The sequence below is a fragment of the Lithobates pipiens genome, unplaced genomic scaffold, assembly GCF_037356315.1.
Source record: "Lithobates pipiens isolate NorthernLeopardFrog02 unplaced genomic scaffold, aLitPip1_a1.2 Scaffold_22, whole genome shotgun sequence".
NCBI lineage: Eukaryota > Metazoa > Chordata > Amphibia > Anura > Ranidae > Lithobates > Lithobates pipiens.
In genome coordinates, this window is record NW_027507784.1 from 276,158,232 (window position 1) to 276,172,743 (window position 14,512).

The 14,512-nt window shown below is 42.3% G+C and overlaps 1 protein-coding gene across 2 annotated transcripts in view; it reads left to right on the plus strand.

Annotated features, from left to right (window-relative positions):
- Window positions 1-3,249: 3,249 nt before the first annotated feature.
- SUN1 (Sad1 and UNC84 domain containing 1) overlaps window positions 3,250-14,512 on the plus strand; it is a 112,701-nt gene continuing 101,438 nt past the window's right edge. The window contains exon 1 of one of the 2 annotated variants that reach the window (XM_077449064.1): window positions 3,250-3,441. Coding sequence is in view for 1 of the 2 variants with exons in the window: in XM_077449063.1 (XP_077305189.1) it covers window positions 4,298-4,380 (83 nt within the window). In the remaining variant the exon portion in view is untranslated. Of the gene's footprint in view, window positions 3,442-4,243; window positions 4,381-14,512 lie in introns of those variants that run through there. The other variant, XM_077449063.1, reaches the window with a different exon arrangement.

Here is a 14,512-nt window from a genome sequence, read left to right on the forward strand (position 1 = left end):
TTTTTTTTCCCAAAAATATTGCTTTTGGAAAACCTATGCACAAATACCACATGACACACACAGGTAACATATCGGAAACACTGCAACACTTTACTCAAAGAGCAAAGTGAAAGGGCCCTAAGGTAGGAAAAAAAATATAAATAAATAAATAGGGATCCGATATACTGAATACAAAATTTTTGGTGTGTGTGTGTGTGTGTTTAGTTTGTCATACATAACTGCCTACTGGGTTCACACTGCTGCGGCTACGAGAACCGGATGTGATTCGCACCGCACTGCAGTGCAAGTCACATCCGATCTCTGTGCGATGCGAGTTCAGCCATACAGATAGTATGGCTGAATTTGCACTGGACCCTTTTTTTTGGTCCGCAGCAGAATCGGATCGCATGGGTGTTCACACCATGCGATCCGATTCCTGTTTGAGTTTGCAGATCGCACTGCGATATGCGAACTGATCTGGGGGTGTCATTAACGTTTCACTGACACTCCCAGCAGTTCACATAGGGCAGTGTGAACTGCCGCCGGGAGGTATGTGATGCGGGAAACCCGCCACGGATTTTCAGCGTTCCCACATCGCTGCAGTGTGAACCCAGCCTTAAAGTGAAAGCTTCATTCTCTCACTCAGCGTGGACTATTTTTTAATTCTTATATTGCTAGCATTAGTAAATAGATGGGAAATTATATCCATAACTACTTGTGTTTTTTAACCCCCCCCCCCCCCCTCCCCTCTCTATCATACCATAAGGGGGAGGGGGTTGGAGTTGGAGGCATAGGTATGATAGGGGGGTTATGATTCAGACATATTCCTCCAATTCCAATCCCTCTTACTCCCAGCAAACTTGCATTCCCAGTGCAACACAACCCTGTCCATATTCGCACCCTTCATAATTTCACTCACCAAATGAAAGCAGGCGAGTGGAATTTGAGGGCTGCTCTATAGTGTGTTTTTGTCTCGATTCAGAGCATTAAGTGTCATTTCTGTCTGCTGCTTCATTCCTTTGTGATCTGCATGAGTCACTTGTCAAGTGTACCTGACTCCAAGAAAAAAAATGTGGTGGGAGGGAGCTCCAGCACACAACTCCTGATTAACAGCTTCAGGTCTGTTCCTGTGTAAAGGGGGGTGTCGCGTCCCCTTCCTTCCCTCCAATCAGCTCTCCTCAATGATCTCTGCAGTATCTCAGTACTCCACCCCCTGCTTCCTGAAAAAATCTGCTTTAAAAATATTGATTTTCTTTGAAGGGCTGTAGAGGAGAGAGGATCTGTAGATAAACGGGTACAACTTATGTAGAATGATTTGTTTAATCTCTGTATCACCCGAGGCCAGTCACTTCACTGGGTATATGTAAGGCTTTAGGCAGAAGAGGACTCTGCAAATGCCCGGGGTATAAGGTAGGTAATAGAGCCTGCACTGTACACACCTAGACATTTTGAGCATTTAAAGTGGTTATAAAGGCAAAACTTTTTTCACATTATTGCATACTTTGCATTAGTTACAAAAACCTTTTCAATAGCCGCTCCCTCAGGCCTACTTAAACACTTACCTACTGTCTTTTTGCAGTCAAGCCACGATGGTGGTGTCTATGGATTCTCACACAGCCCGGCTCTGGGTATAGCAAGCAGGTTGGGGACCCAGAAGAGGGGATTTGGGCTGCTCTGTGCAAAACCACTGCACAGAGCAGGTATGTATGCATGCTCTTAACCCCTCTGCTTCTTCTTTTTTTTTTTTTTTTTAACCTGGACTAATTATCCAGACAGCTGTCCTCTGTTTTATGGCCAGCTCAACATTCTGCCAACAGAGGATTACACTTTATTTTTTATTTTATTTTTAGCCTTTCTCTTTCTTAAGAGGGCTAATGAGAGCTGCAGAACTGGAGGTGTGTTGCCTGTAAATCCAGAAAGTGAACAGGCAGCAGCTTCAGCTGCCCACAGTTAAAATGGATGCAGTCAGACTCGGTGGAGGGAGATTTCTGCAGCATATTTGGCAAGTACAGAATCTCCATATATGCAAAGTGGTTGGAGGAAAGATCCAGAATGGCAAAGATCTTTTTATTACAAATTATGAGTAGACTGCAGTTCCCCTTTAAAGCAGAGTTCCACCCAAAAGTGGAATGTGAAGTGTGTGTGTGGTGGTGGGGGGGGGGGGGGGGGGTGTGGAGTGGGTACCTGGTTCTGATAGGTACTTCCTGCTTATGTCGTCTTGCTGCCCAGGAGGCTTCTCCCTCTCTGCAATCTTCTGGGACATGTCACAGGTCCCAGAAGATTACCTGGCCACTGGGAGAGTGCAGTGCGCACCCGGCTATGAAGCCGCAAGCTGTCACCGCTGGGTGCCCACGATTGCAATGATGGTAGTGAGAGGAGCGAGGCTTCAGGTGGCCGCATCGCTGGACCGTGAGACAGGCGAGTGTCTGTTTAATAAATGTTGGCTACGCTTTTTGTAGATGCTGACTTTTGATAAACTTACAAATGAGTGGAACTCCTCTTTGGGTTGAAATGTTTATAGTTGTGCTGTGAGATTGATGTGTAAAGTGCACACATTGGTACCCGTGTGCTGCCCATTACCAGCCCCTCCTGTCTCTGCACATTCTTGGCTGTGTGGGGATGATAAGTTTGTATATCTGCTGTTGACATGGAAGTGCACATCTGCAGCTGCAAGCTTTAAGATTACGCTGAATTCATTTAATAATGTAAATATCAGCCAGAGATCAGGCTTTTTACATCCTGCTTGGTGACTTCTAACTGGTTGCCATGGGTTACTATGTAGCATTTTTTTTTATTTTTTGTCCATATGTATGAAAGGTTTTCTTGGCGCCAGCACTGCTTGAAATGGTGAATCTTTACAGTGGGGTGACAAAAAAAAATCTTTATTTGAATTTTCTACTGTAAACACAACTTGTGCTCCTGCACAGCATGACTTCAAATTCTCATCATGCATTTCTTTAAATGTAGAGTGCAGCTATCAGAAGTAACTTCATTTCCCAGCTACTTGTAATGCAATCCTGCCAAAGCCCTGCATTGAGGGAAATGTGCTGTTATTTCTTATTCAGCTTCTTACAATCCCTCGATCAAAGTGCTTACAACTTCCCAGTGATATTTGTACAGACAGGACTGGCATTGCTTTCTACTATGCATGGCAGGTAACTGGTTAAGTTAGGCTTGTGGGCTGTCTTGTATTGCAGCCATCCAATCGGTTTGAAGTGAAGCTCAGACAGACGGGCTGAACTGTGGAGTGGGTGTATCGGATTAGGCTGATCCTTCAGGCTTTGTTGAGATAGGGAAGCCATTTTGGGATCTTGCAGCAGTGTGGAATAGCAGATCCTGTCAACTTGCAAACTTCCTCTTTTCCCACCACCACAGCTGGACATGCAAGGACTTGGCATGTAGCGGTGTGTCTTCATTCCCTAGAACATGTGTCGCAGAGGCTCCAGGAACCTGGAAAGCTAGGTTTGCTTGCGTGCTTTCTCTCCTCCTTCAGTGCTGTTTCTACAGACTGATCATAGCAAGTTATAAATAGTTGATCTTTCATTTGTTGCTATGCTGCTTATATTGTGATTTGTAAAGCTTCTGCTCTCTGAAAGCTTCAGCGCAGCTCCAGATAGGAGGCCTGAGTAGCAAATTCATTGTACGTTATAAAGTAACAGGAATGCTATTTTGTGCCGTGTTATTTTGTCTATCCAGGGGTAATCTGGCATCGCAATTTTTTGGGACAGCAGACGTTCTGATCTGTCATGCAGTCTGGTTTTAAGGTCCATGTTTTTTTTTATTTTTATACTGTTAGGTTGTGATTTAGGTGGTTGTTTGTTGGGTTATGATGCTTTTGCTTAAAAAAACAAAACAAAAAAAACACACTTATTTTCATTTTTTAAAATTGAAAGATCACACACAGGACTAAAGTGTATAAATCACTTAAATTGTTAATGTTCAGTCCTGCATTTACAGGCACTGCAGTTTGTATATTTGCCTCCTGCGGGACAACTTGGTTAATCCTTGGAGGTGTACTACGATATGTGAGGGGTTAACACCAGCAGCTCTGTCTAAAAGTGACAGTTGTAGCTTCTGTCCTATAAAGAGCTCCTTGTGTCCTGCACATGTGCTCCATTGTATGGCAACATTTGCTGCAGCTCTGCTCTGTAAACTCTCCAGGCAGATGTCAGTGTGATCACTGAAGGCTTGTGGCTTAGATCAGCAGACAAATACTAGTGCCCATTGAACAGACCCCTGCTGTGAGCAATTGCTTTGGAGTGAATGGGGATGCCAAGTCCGTCCTACTTGTGCAAGTCTTGATTTTTAACCCTCTTCAATGCATCTTGATGGCGTATTTGGAACCCAAGTTCTGTCTGTGAGCTTGTCAAAATGTGTTGCAGGGTTGGCATGTTTTATTGGGTAAGAATTTTTTTAATATTAGACTTACTACTTTTCATAACGGAAAGATTGACTAGGTCTGTCCTTGACCATGAGGAGCATGTCGGTCACCATGGCTAAATTGGTTTCTGGCAGCTGGTGGGTTTTTAAATGTACAGAATGTGTGAGAGGCACGTGTGGGTGTGATGCTCGTTGCTACGTAGCTGTATGTGGGTCAGATACTTGCAAGATATGTTATTCAAAGCTTTGGTTTTCCTTAGCTAACGTTACAATTTTCAGATCAAATCAGCGTTTAGCCCCCGTTTTATATCGGAGCAACTTGTTATGCGATTTTGCTAGGTCACACACTTTGTTGGCAATGGCCCTGTTCAAATCGGTGCGATGCAGACTTAGTGGTGCCTCATCAATTTGAAAAGGTAGTTCCTGCACTACTTTTGGCGTTTTTTTTTTATTTTTTTATTTTTTTTATTTATTTATTTTGGTGCATGAAGCTGTACAGATGTCTTCCAAGTCACACTGAGATGGCTTTGAGATGCGATTTCAAAGCTGCGATCAGTGTGAAGGAGGTTTCAAGGGGTTGTAAACCCTTGGTGAGGGTTTTTATTTATTTTTTTACCGTCATACTTTCCTCCACTGTGCAGTTTATTTTGCATAGTAAGGCCCTGATCATCGTCTTCTAGGGTCCCCCAACAGCGCTTGCGGCTACTCCTCACATCGGTAAACCCACTAGGAGAAGCGCTCTCCCGCGTCATTGGATTTGATTGACAGCAGCAGGAGCCAATGGCTGCGCTGCTATCCATCTATCCAATCAAGAGTCAAGAACCCCGGGCAGGGGGGTACAGCACGTCTCCGCCGAGGGAACAAACGGGCTCAGGTGAGTAAAACGGGGGGGCTAGGGGGGCAGTCAGTGTCAAGTTTTTTTTTTTTTTTTTTTTTTTTTTTTTTTCCCACCTTCATGCATAGGGCGCTTTGCAGGTGCTGTTTTTAGTGCTGTAGCACCTGCAAAGCGCCCCAGTGTGCAAAGGGGTCTTAAAGTATAATTAAAGGCTTTTTTTTTTTTTTTCCCTCTGTCTGTGCTCCTGTTACGGAGATTCACCACTCACTATTCTGTTTACCATTATCACAGAGAGTGAAAGTAAGGCTGCCCATACAATGCACCATTTTCTTGTACAATTTTCCTTTTAGATTTACCAAAACCATATATTATGAGGTCAAACCTAAACTTGTATGCAATCAGACAGGCCCTTACACAACATAGTTAAAGGTAAATCTAAAAGAAATTGAGTAAGAAAATTGTAGAATGTATGGCAGCTTTAAAAGAACATTTTCAAAATGTTGGGTTGTTGCAGATGGCAAAACAAAACAAAACCTGGCACTTGGGAGGTAAGTGGCTATCCAGGAAGCACAATTTCAAAAAGAATCCGCTCAAGGAAGAAATAAATTCTGCAGCACTAGGGAAATTAACTTAAGCGCTGGATGTCCCTCAAACTATCAAGCGCCAAAAAAGCTAAATTAATACATACGCCACTTTCCTTTTGGTTCGACCTTAATCCCAGCCTTCAAGTGGATTTTTGTAATCATGGGCACATGTTCCTCTGCATGCCTTTTAGGTAACTTCAAGCTGCTTTACAATAGACTATATTACACTGATTTATTAGTGTGCTAAATGTTTCTTTATACTAAAAGAAACACTGTTGGCAAACAACTTGCTAAACATTGAATTGTCATAGTAAGAATTACAGATGAAAGTGAGGCTTTTGTTTTCACTTGGGTATTAGAGAAGTTTGTCTTGTGTCCCGGTTGTTCTGTTTTTGGCTTTTTTTTTTTTTTTTTTTTTTTTTTTTTTTACTTTTTGGTCCTGCCTACAAGAGTTGCCAAAGGCTGCATCATTCTGTATTGCCTCCTTAATTTTGTTTACATTTGGTAGGTGGATCTGACTTCTTCTGGGCTAAGCCTCGATTGCCATTTCCCTGTTCCATGAAAATGTCCTCACTGGGCACTGAACTTTTCTGCCTGGATGAAAAGGTGGCGTAACTTTTTAATGGTTTTTGAATGAGTTCTAGCCCTAGGTTATGTTGGGGTCGGTGAAAGCAAATGCTTCTTTAAGCCAATTGTATCAAACACATTTAACAAGTCAAAGTTCAGCATTCAAGCAGCAGTAACCAATGCCAACCTGCCTTATTTAATCTTTCAGCTGAAGTCTGGTTAATTGGGAGACCCAGTCACAGCACCCCAGAACCTCCTCCTCCTCCTTGGGTCTCCCTAGCTCCTTCTCCTCTGTGCACCACTTCCTATTGTGGTACACCTGCCGGCTGGATCCTGAGGCCTGCTGTCTGTGTTTAGTCTTGGCCCACCTCCTGTTCCCTCATCACAGGATTTGACTGATGGCAGCAGAAACCAATCGCTCCCTTGGCAAAGCCAATGAGACCAGGAAGTGAGAGGAGACAGCCGCTGCAGACATGCACAATGCTGGATCGAGGGAGGACTCGGGTAAGTATAAGGTGCGGTCGGGGGTGATACTGCTACCTAAACATTTATCTTCATGTAAGGAATGTATTAAGGTAAAGTTTAGTCTTTAGAACCACTTTAAGGTAAACCTTTTACTGAGAGAACGGACTGACACAACTGTGCTGAATGTAAATACTGACGTGAAACGTAAGCAGGATGTCTGGCCCATTTCACAGTGCAATGCATATACCTCACAACCTGCAGCAATGCACCCAAACACAGTAGGATCTGGTGGTGTCTGAACTCTAAATTGGGATCTACTTTGTGTGGTACGTGTCTGTGTGAAAGCTTATCCTGAATGGCTTGGAAGCTTACAAACCCCAAAGCTAAACGAGAACACTAGCTGCATGGAGTTTGCATGTTCTCCCTTTTTGCTTGTGTGGGTTTCCTCTGGGTGTCATGTTTTTTCACACGCTGTACTACATACTGGTGAGTGATTGGCTCCTGTATAAATTGGCCCTAGCATGTATGCATATGACAAAGGGACCTTGGATCATAAGCTCTTTAAGGGCAGGGACTGATATGAATGTACAATATTTAACCACTTGCGCACCGCCCGCCATCATTATACGGTGGCTGTTTGAAGTGGAATACCATTGTTATAGCAGCAGGTAGCTGCCATAATCCTGGTATCCTCTTCAACGGCGGACTGTCCTCTTTCAGATAAAAGTGGTCTCTGCTGTGGATTCACTGCAAGATCAGTTTTACTGGGGCAGGAGAGGGGCACCCCTCCCTCTGAGCTTCGGTCGTCTCTGCCGCTTAACCGAGCTGTTGGTAGCGGTGGAGACAATCGAGTCCTCTCCCCTGTGAGGCTGGATGCCAGTAGGAGAGAGGAGTGGAGCCTCGCTCATGCAGTAGGGTTCCCAGTGTGAAGCCCAAAGGCTACACTGCCGGGTTCCCTTACTTGCAATAGGGGCGACTTGCACCCAACAGCTGATGGAAACATCAGCTGTGGTGCTGACATCGCTGGACTCCAGGACAGGTAAGTGTCCGATTTATTAAGTCAGCAGCTGCAGTATGTGTAGCTGCTGGCTTTTAATTTTTGCAGCGGTGGTTGGACCACTTTAATGCATTCTATGCATTAAGGTGAAAGACCTTCTGTGCTCCAGCTGCCCCCAGAGCCTCCCCTTTTTCCTACCTGAGCCCGTCCTTCCCAGCGACGTGCACAAGCCCATCGACTCCAGCCGCTGTCTCGGTCCATCATTGGATAGATTGATGGCAGCGGGAGCCATTGTAGATTGTAAGCAGCAGTAGTTTTAGCTAGACTTTAAATGAATAAATCCTCTGTATAATATTTCTATTTACCTTTTAGCTCCCTCCAACTAGTAACTAATGTTTTATTTTTTTGTGTGCCAAATGCTGGTGGAAGGAAGCACAAATGGTTAGGTATCTGTGACAGCACTTTGCATACATAGGGGGTTATTTACTAAAGGAAAATCACTTTGCACTGAAAGTGCACTTGGAAGTAAAGTCGCTGTAGATCCGAGGGGGACATGCAATTAAAATAAACAGCATTTTAGCTTGCACATGATTGGATGATAAAATCAGCAGAGCTTCCCCTCATTTCAGATCTACCTCTTTAGATTTAGAGCGACTGCACTTCCAAGTGCACTTGCAGTGCAAAGTGGATTTGCCTTTCGTAACTAACCCCCCAATGTTTGCAGTTTAAACTTCTGGAGCTACTGGTTGAATTGGGTGTTTTCCACCTACAAAAACTTTGATTATATATTTACACCATACATGTGTGGTGGTCTGCAGAAAAATGCAGCTCAACAAGACCTAAACAAGTACAGTGCCTTCAAAAAGTATTCATACCTCCCTTGAAGTTTTCCACATTTGTCATGTTACGAGAAAAAAAACTAAATCTATTTTATGTGATAGACTGGCACATAATTGTGAAGTAGAAGGAAATGCTAAATGGGTTTTCTAATTAGTATATAAATTGTGTGTGTATGCGTTTTTCACAAATATCTTGAAAGTGTGGCGTGCATTTGTATTCAGCCCCCTTTACTTTTTTTAGCATTAAAAAAATAAGACGAGTAAAGTTAGCACTCTCCTTCCTTTTTAATACCGTGAAAGATGTTATGCCAAGTAGCTTGATACTCAACACGTATTATACACACGAGAATTTTTGAATTATCGATATTGATTTATTTTATGGTATTTATGTTACACTCAGTGGAAATTAGTTGATTTATATATATTTTTTTAAGAGTATTATTCACGGATTGGTTTTAGCACTTTTTTGGTAGCGCCGCATTTTTTACTTATTTATATTGATACTCAACATGTCGCGCTTCAAAATTGCGCCCGCTTGTGGAATGGAGACAAACTTTTACCCTTAAAAATCTCCATAGGTGATGTTTAAAAAATTCTACAGGTTGCATGCCTTGAGTTAGGAGGTCTAGGGCTAGAATTAGTTCTCTCACTCTAACAATCGGCGATACCTCATGTGTGGTTTGAACACTGGTTTCATATGCATTCGCTTCTGCACGCAAGCTCATAGATGACTTTATTTTTACACTGTTCTTTTAACCACTTATGGACCGCCGCATGCCTGTATATGTCCTAACTTTGAAAAGGATTATTGCTTTGGCAGCTGCTATAAACCCAGTATCCTCTTCTTCGGCTGGCGGTCTGCTTTCCGATAATGGTGCTCTCTGCGGTGTTTTTGCCACAAAATCGCATACATTGGCTGTGAAGGGGGGCCTCCGTCGCTTACCAGAGCCTCTCACATCAGTGGCATGGAGACGAGTGAGGGGAAGATGGTCCCCACCCATCTCCATACCATTGCAGGGTGGAAGCGACGTCAAAATGTCACTTCCGCCCCTAGCTCTTAAAGGGTCATTGTCATTTGGTGTAAATATGAGATCTGAGGCCTTTTTGACCACAGATCTCATATTTAAGAGGTCCTGTCATGTTTTTTTTCTATTAAAAGGGATGTTTACACTCCTTGTAATGGGAATAAAAGTGACACATTTTGTATTTACCGTAGTTTGTTCTTTCAAAAAAAAAAGGGTTTCATTTATTTTACCTTTTAATTTTATTTTGACACTGTTCTTTCAAAAAAAAAAAAAAAAAAAGTGTCAAAATAAAATTAAAAGGTAAAATAAATGAAACCCTTTTTTTTTTTTTTTTTTTTTTTTTTTGTGCCCGTCCTACCAAGCTTGCGTACAGAAGCAAAGGCATCTGCAAACGCTGTTCAAACCACACATGTGACAGAGAAGGCAATAATTCTAGCCCTAGATCTCCTCTGTAACTCAAAACTTGCAACCTGTAGAATTTTGTAAACGTTGCCTCTGGAGATTTTTAAGGGTAAATGTTTGTCGCCATTCCACGAGCAGGTGTGATTTTTTTTGAAACATGTGACATGTTTGGTATCAACTTACTCGGCGTAACATTATCTTTCACAATATAAAAAAAAAATTGGTCTAACTTTACTGGTTTTTTAACCGGTTCCCGACCGGCGCACGCCGATGTACGTCGGCAGAGTGGCACGGGCAGGCATATTGGCATACAGGTACGTCCAACCTTTAATGCCGCCCTGCCATCGCGGGCGCACTCGTGTGCTGGTCGGGACCCCGTGAGTCCGGCCGTGGGTCCCGCGATCGTCTCACGGTGTGGCTGAATGGAGAAATGCCATTTTGTAAACAGCATTTCTCCATTCTGCCTAGCAACTAGTGACTATGATCTCTGCTCCATGTGATTGGAGCAGAGATCAGTGTTCACTAAATGAAAGCCCAACCCCCCCCCCCCCCCCCCCCCACAGTTAGTAACACACCCCTAGGAACACTTAACCCCTACACTGCCACCCACTGGTTAACCCCTTCACTGCCAATGTCATTTACACAGGAATCGCTACATTTGTATAGCATTGACTGCTGTATAAATGACAATGGTCCCAAAAATGTCCGCTGCGTCCACCATAATGTCGCAGTCACAATAAAAATCGCTGATCACCGTGATTACTAGTAAACAAAATTATAGCGTTTACAAAATGGGGGATAGTTTTATGGCATTTTTATTAACTTTTGCGCAAACCAATCCATATGTATTTTAACCAAAAATATGTAGAATACGTATCGGCCTAAACTGAGGGAAAAGCTTTTTTATATATTTTTGGGGATATTTATTAGAACAAAAAGTAAAAAATATTGCATTTTTTTTCAAAATTGTCGCTCTATATTTGTTTACAGCGCAAAAAATAAACCAGAGGTGATCAAATACCACCAAAAGAAAGCTCTATTTGTGGGGGGAAAAAAAAAGGACGCCAATTTTGTTTGGGAGCCACGTCGCATGACCGCGCAATTGTCAGTTAAAGCGACGCAGTGCCGAATCGCAAAAAGTGGTCTGGTCTTTGACCAGCAAAATGGTCCGGGGCAGAAGTGGTTAATTCAAAGTGTATTTTTTTCCAAAAAAAGTGCACTTGCAAGACCGCCACGCAAATACAGTGTGACAGAGTATTGCAATGACCGCCATTTTATTCTCCAGGGTGTTAGAGAAAAAAAAAAAATATGTTTGGAGATTCTAAGTAATTTCCTAGCAAAAAAAACTGTTTAACTTATAAACAACAAATCTGAGGCTTGGTCCTTAAGTGGTTAAAAAAATAAATAAAATTGTCACTATTATTCCTATTACAAAGAATGTAAACATCCCTTGTAATAGCTTAAAAAAATTAAATAAAATTCTAATTCTATGAGCGGAAGTGATGTTTTGACGTCGCCTTCGCCCTGCAATGTTATGGAACTGGATGGGGCCATCTTCCGCTCACTCGGCTCCATGCCATACACAAAAAAGGACCCGATTACATCCCCCCGCTGCCGGCAGCTCCAGTAAGTGGTGGAGAGTATCTGAGAGCTGCAGGAGGGCACCTCTTCCCACCACCGATTTAAAGTGATCTTGCGGTGAATCCGCTGCAGTGACCACTTTTATCTGAAACCAGACTTCTCACTGAAGACGAGGATACCGGGGTTATGGCAGCTAGCTGGTGCCATAACGATACTCTTCTTCAAAGTGCCAACATATCTTTTAACCACTTCCAAGTTGGCGTGAGCCTGTCCGGAAGTGGTTAAAAGAAAACCTGTTTGCAAAAGACTTGAGACTGGGCCGGAGCTTCACCTTTTCTAGCAGGACAGCGACCATAAAAATACCAGCGCTACAATGAAATGGTTTAGATCAAAGCATATTTATGTATTAGACTGACCCAGTCAGTGTCCAGACCTAAATCCAATTGAGAATCTGTGGCAAGACTTGAAAATTGCTGTTCACAGATGCTCTCCATCCAATCTGACAGAGCTTGCGCTATTTTGAAAGAATGGGAAAAAATGTCACTCTAGATGTGGAAAGCTGGTAGAGACATCCCCAAAAAGACTTGCAGCTATAATTGCAGTGTAAGGGGGTTCTACAAAGTATTGACTCGGGGGAGCTGAATACAAATGTACGCCACACTTTTCACATATTTGTCCAAAAAAATTGAAAAACGGTTATTTTCCTTCCACTTCACAATTCTGTGCCACTTTGTGTTGGCTTATCACATAAAATACATTTTATTACTATTACCTTTTGTACCACCACCCCCTCCCTTTTTAGAATGTAAGATCTACGAGCAGGGCCCTCCTGTCCCTTCTGTATTGAACTGTAATTGTGCTGTCCCCCTCTACATTGTAAAGTGTTGAATAAACTGTTGGCGCTGTATAAATCATGTATAATTATACATTTTTATGTTTTTGGTTGTAACGTGACAAAATGTGGAATCCATGAATACTTTCAAGGGACTGTATATCTGTTTTGAGCAAAGTTTGGTAGATGCCTCCACTGGTTACCTTTTTATGAAAATGCTTCCCGACAGGGTTTGGCTTCAAAACGGAGTTGCTGACCTTCAGCAGTCTTTAAAGAGGAAGTAAAGGCACTTTAAAAAAAAAAAATTAAAGGCAAAGGCATAATGAGCTAGTATGCATAGCATACTAGCTCATTATGAATAACTTACCTAAGAACGAATCCCCCTGATGAAGTCACGTGACCGTGACGAACACGCGTCGGGACGCTACCGGAAGTGACGCAATCGAGCTCGAGGCTCGTTTATACTCCTCATAAGAAACTTGTTTGTTTGTGAGTATTAATCTTTTTGCTGTAAAACTTTAATACTGGTTAAAAACTACTACACTATGGGGCTCCCTTCCTCCTCATCTGTGTAACCCCTTACTTACACACCAACTGCCGAGGTACCCCCCCACGCTGAGTGCTGCTGAGTGATTACTTAAAGAGACCAACACAGCGCAATAGGCAGGAGACATCAGGATCTGGGGATACAGGAACGGGACCTCGAGGGATAAAGAGCACCAGGAACCCTGAGGATATATATATTATATGCTGTTACCTTCCAGCTGTAAGGTAAGGGGACGCCCATATTTCGACCACACAGGACCACGTGGGATATATTCACCATCACCACTACCACCACCGATTACATTGCTCTTTTATAGTGCACATATATTCAAACACCAGCACTGTATGCGATTTTGTGATATATGCGATTTTTGATATAATCGCCACCGGCTGTCGCACAAGCAGAATGGACACATTACGATAAATGTTATTGTTCAATTTTTATAATTTTCTTCTTTTGTTTACATAGATTTTAGGTATTGTGCACAGCTTTTTTGATTATTCTAGAGGGATTTTTGTTTTTATTCCCTCAACACCAACATTGCTTATGCGTTTTTTTTAATTTTTTTTTTTATTTTTTTTTTTTTTACTTTCTGCCACTCTTTGCACAATTGTATTACTGAGCTGCTTACTGCATTGATATTGCTTTGATTATTTTATGGTAGAAGACACCCGCACGTATTTATTTTTATAACCTTTTCTTGGCACTGGCACCTTATGCGATTTTTGTCAGTTATAACCAACCACTCTCTGCACAATTGATTTATCGAGTTGGTGACTGCTTTATGCATATTGTTTTATTTACTTTATGGTGTAGTAGATATTTTCACGGACCCATTTACCGTCTAGCACTGGCACTTTATGCGATTTTGTCAGCTTTAACAAATCGCATTGGGAATCACTATTTTTTTGTGACGGCTTTATGCATATTGTTTAATTTACTTTATGGTGTAGTAGATATTTTCACGGACCTATTTATCATCTAGCACTGTCACTTTATGTGACTTTGTTAGCTTTAACAAATCGCATTGGGAATCACTAGTTTTAATTATTGTGATTTTTTTTTTTTTTTTTTTTTTTTCTTTTTTATGCTTGTATATTCATTTGATTTTTATTCTGAATACTACCACGTTATAGTAGTGAGGGTCCCTTATCATCCCCTCATAAAACACGCATACTGTTTTTACATACCATCTTTTTACTTTGTGCGGTAGTATATAGATCACCTAATAATCTTAGTGCCTATAGAATTCATTAGCTTTCTAGGCTAAATTCCCTGTTTATAGTACTGCACATCACTACCCTTTTACCTGAGAACGAAGCCCCCGAAGAGGTCCTCCTCTATCTTCACCGCTGCCATGTATCCCAGAGTGACTTCTGTGATTCGCTGGAGCCGCGATGACGTCACTCCCGCGTATGCGCACGGGAGCCGACACGAGCGGCATATCGCCGTGATCTGCGGCGTGCTCAGTGCCTGTCT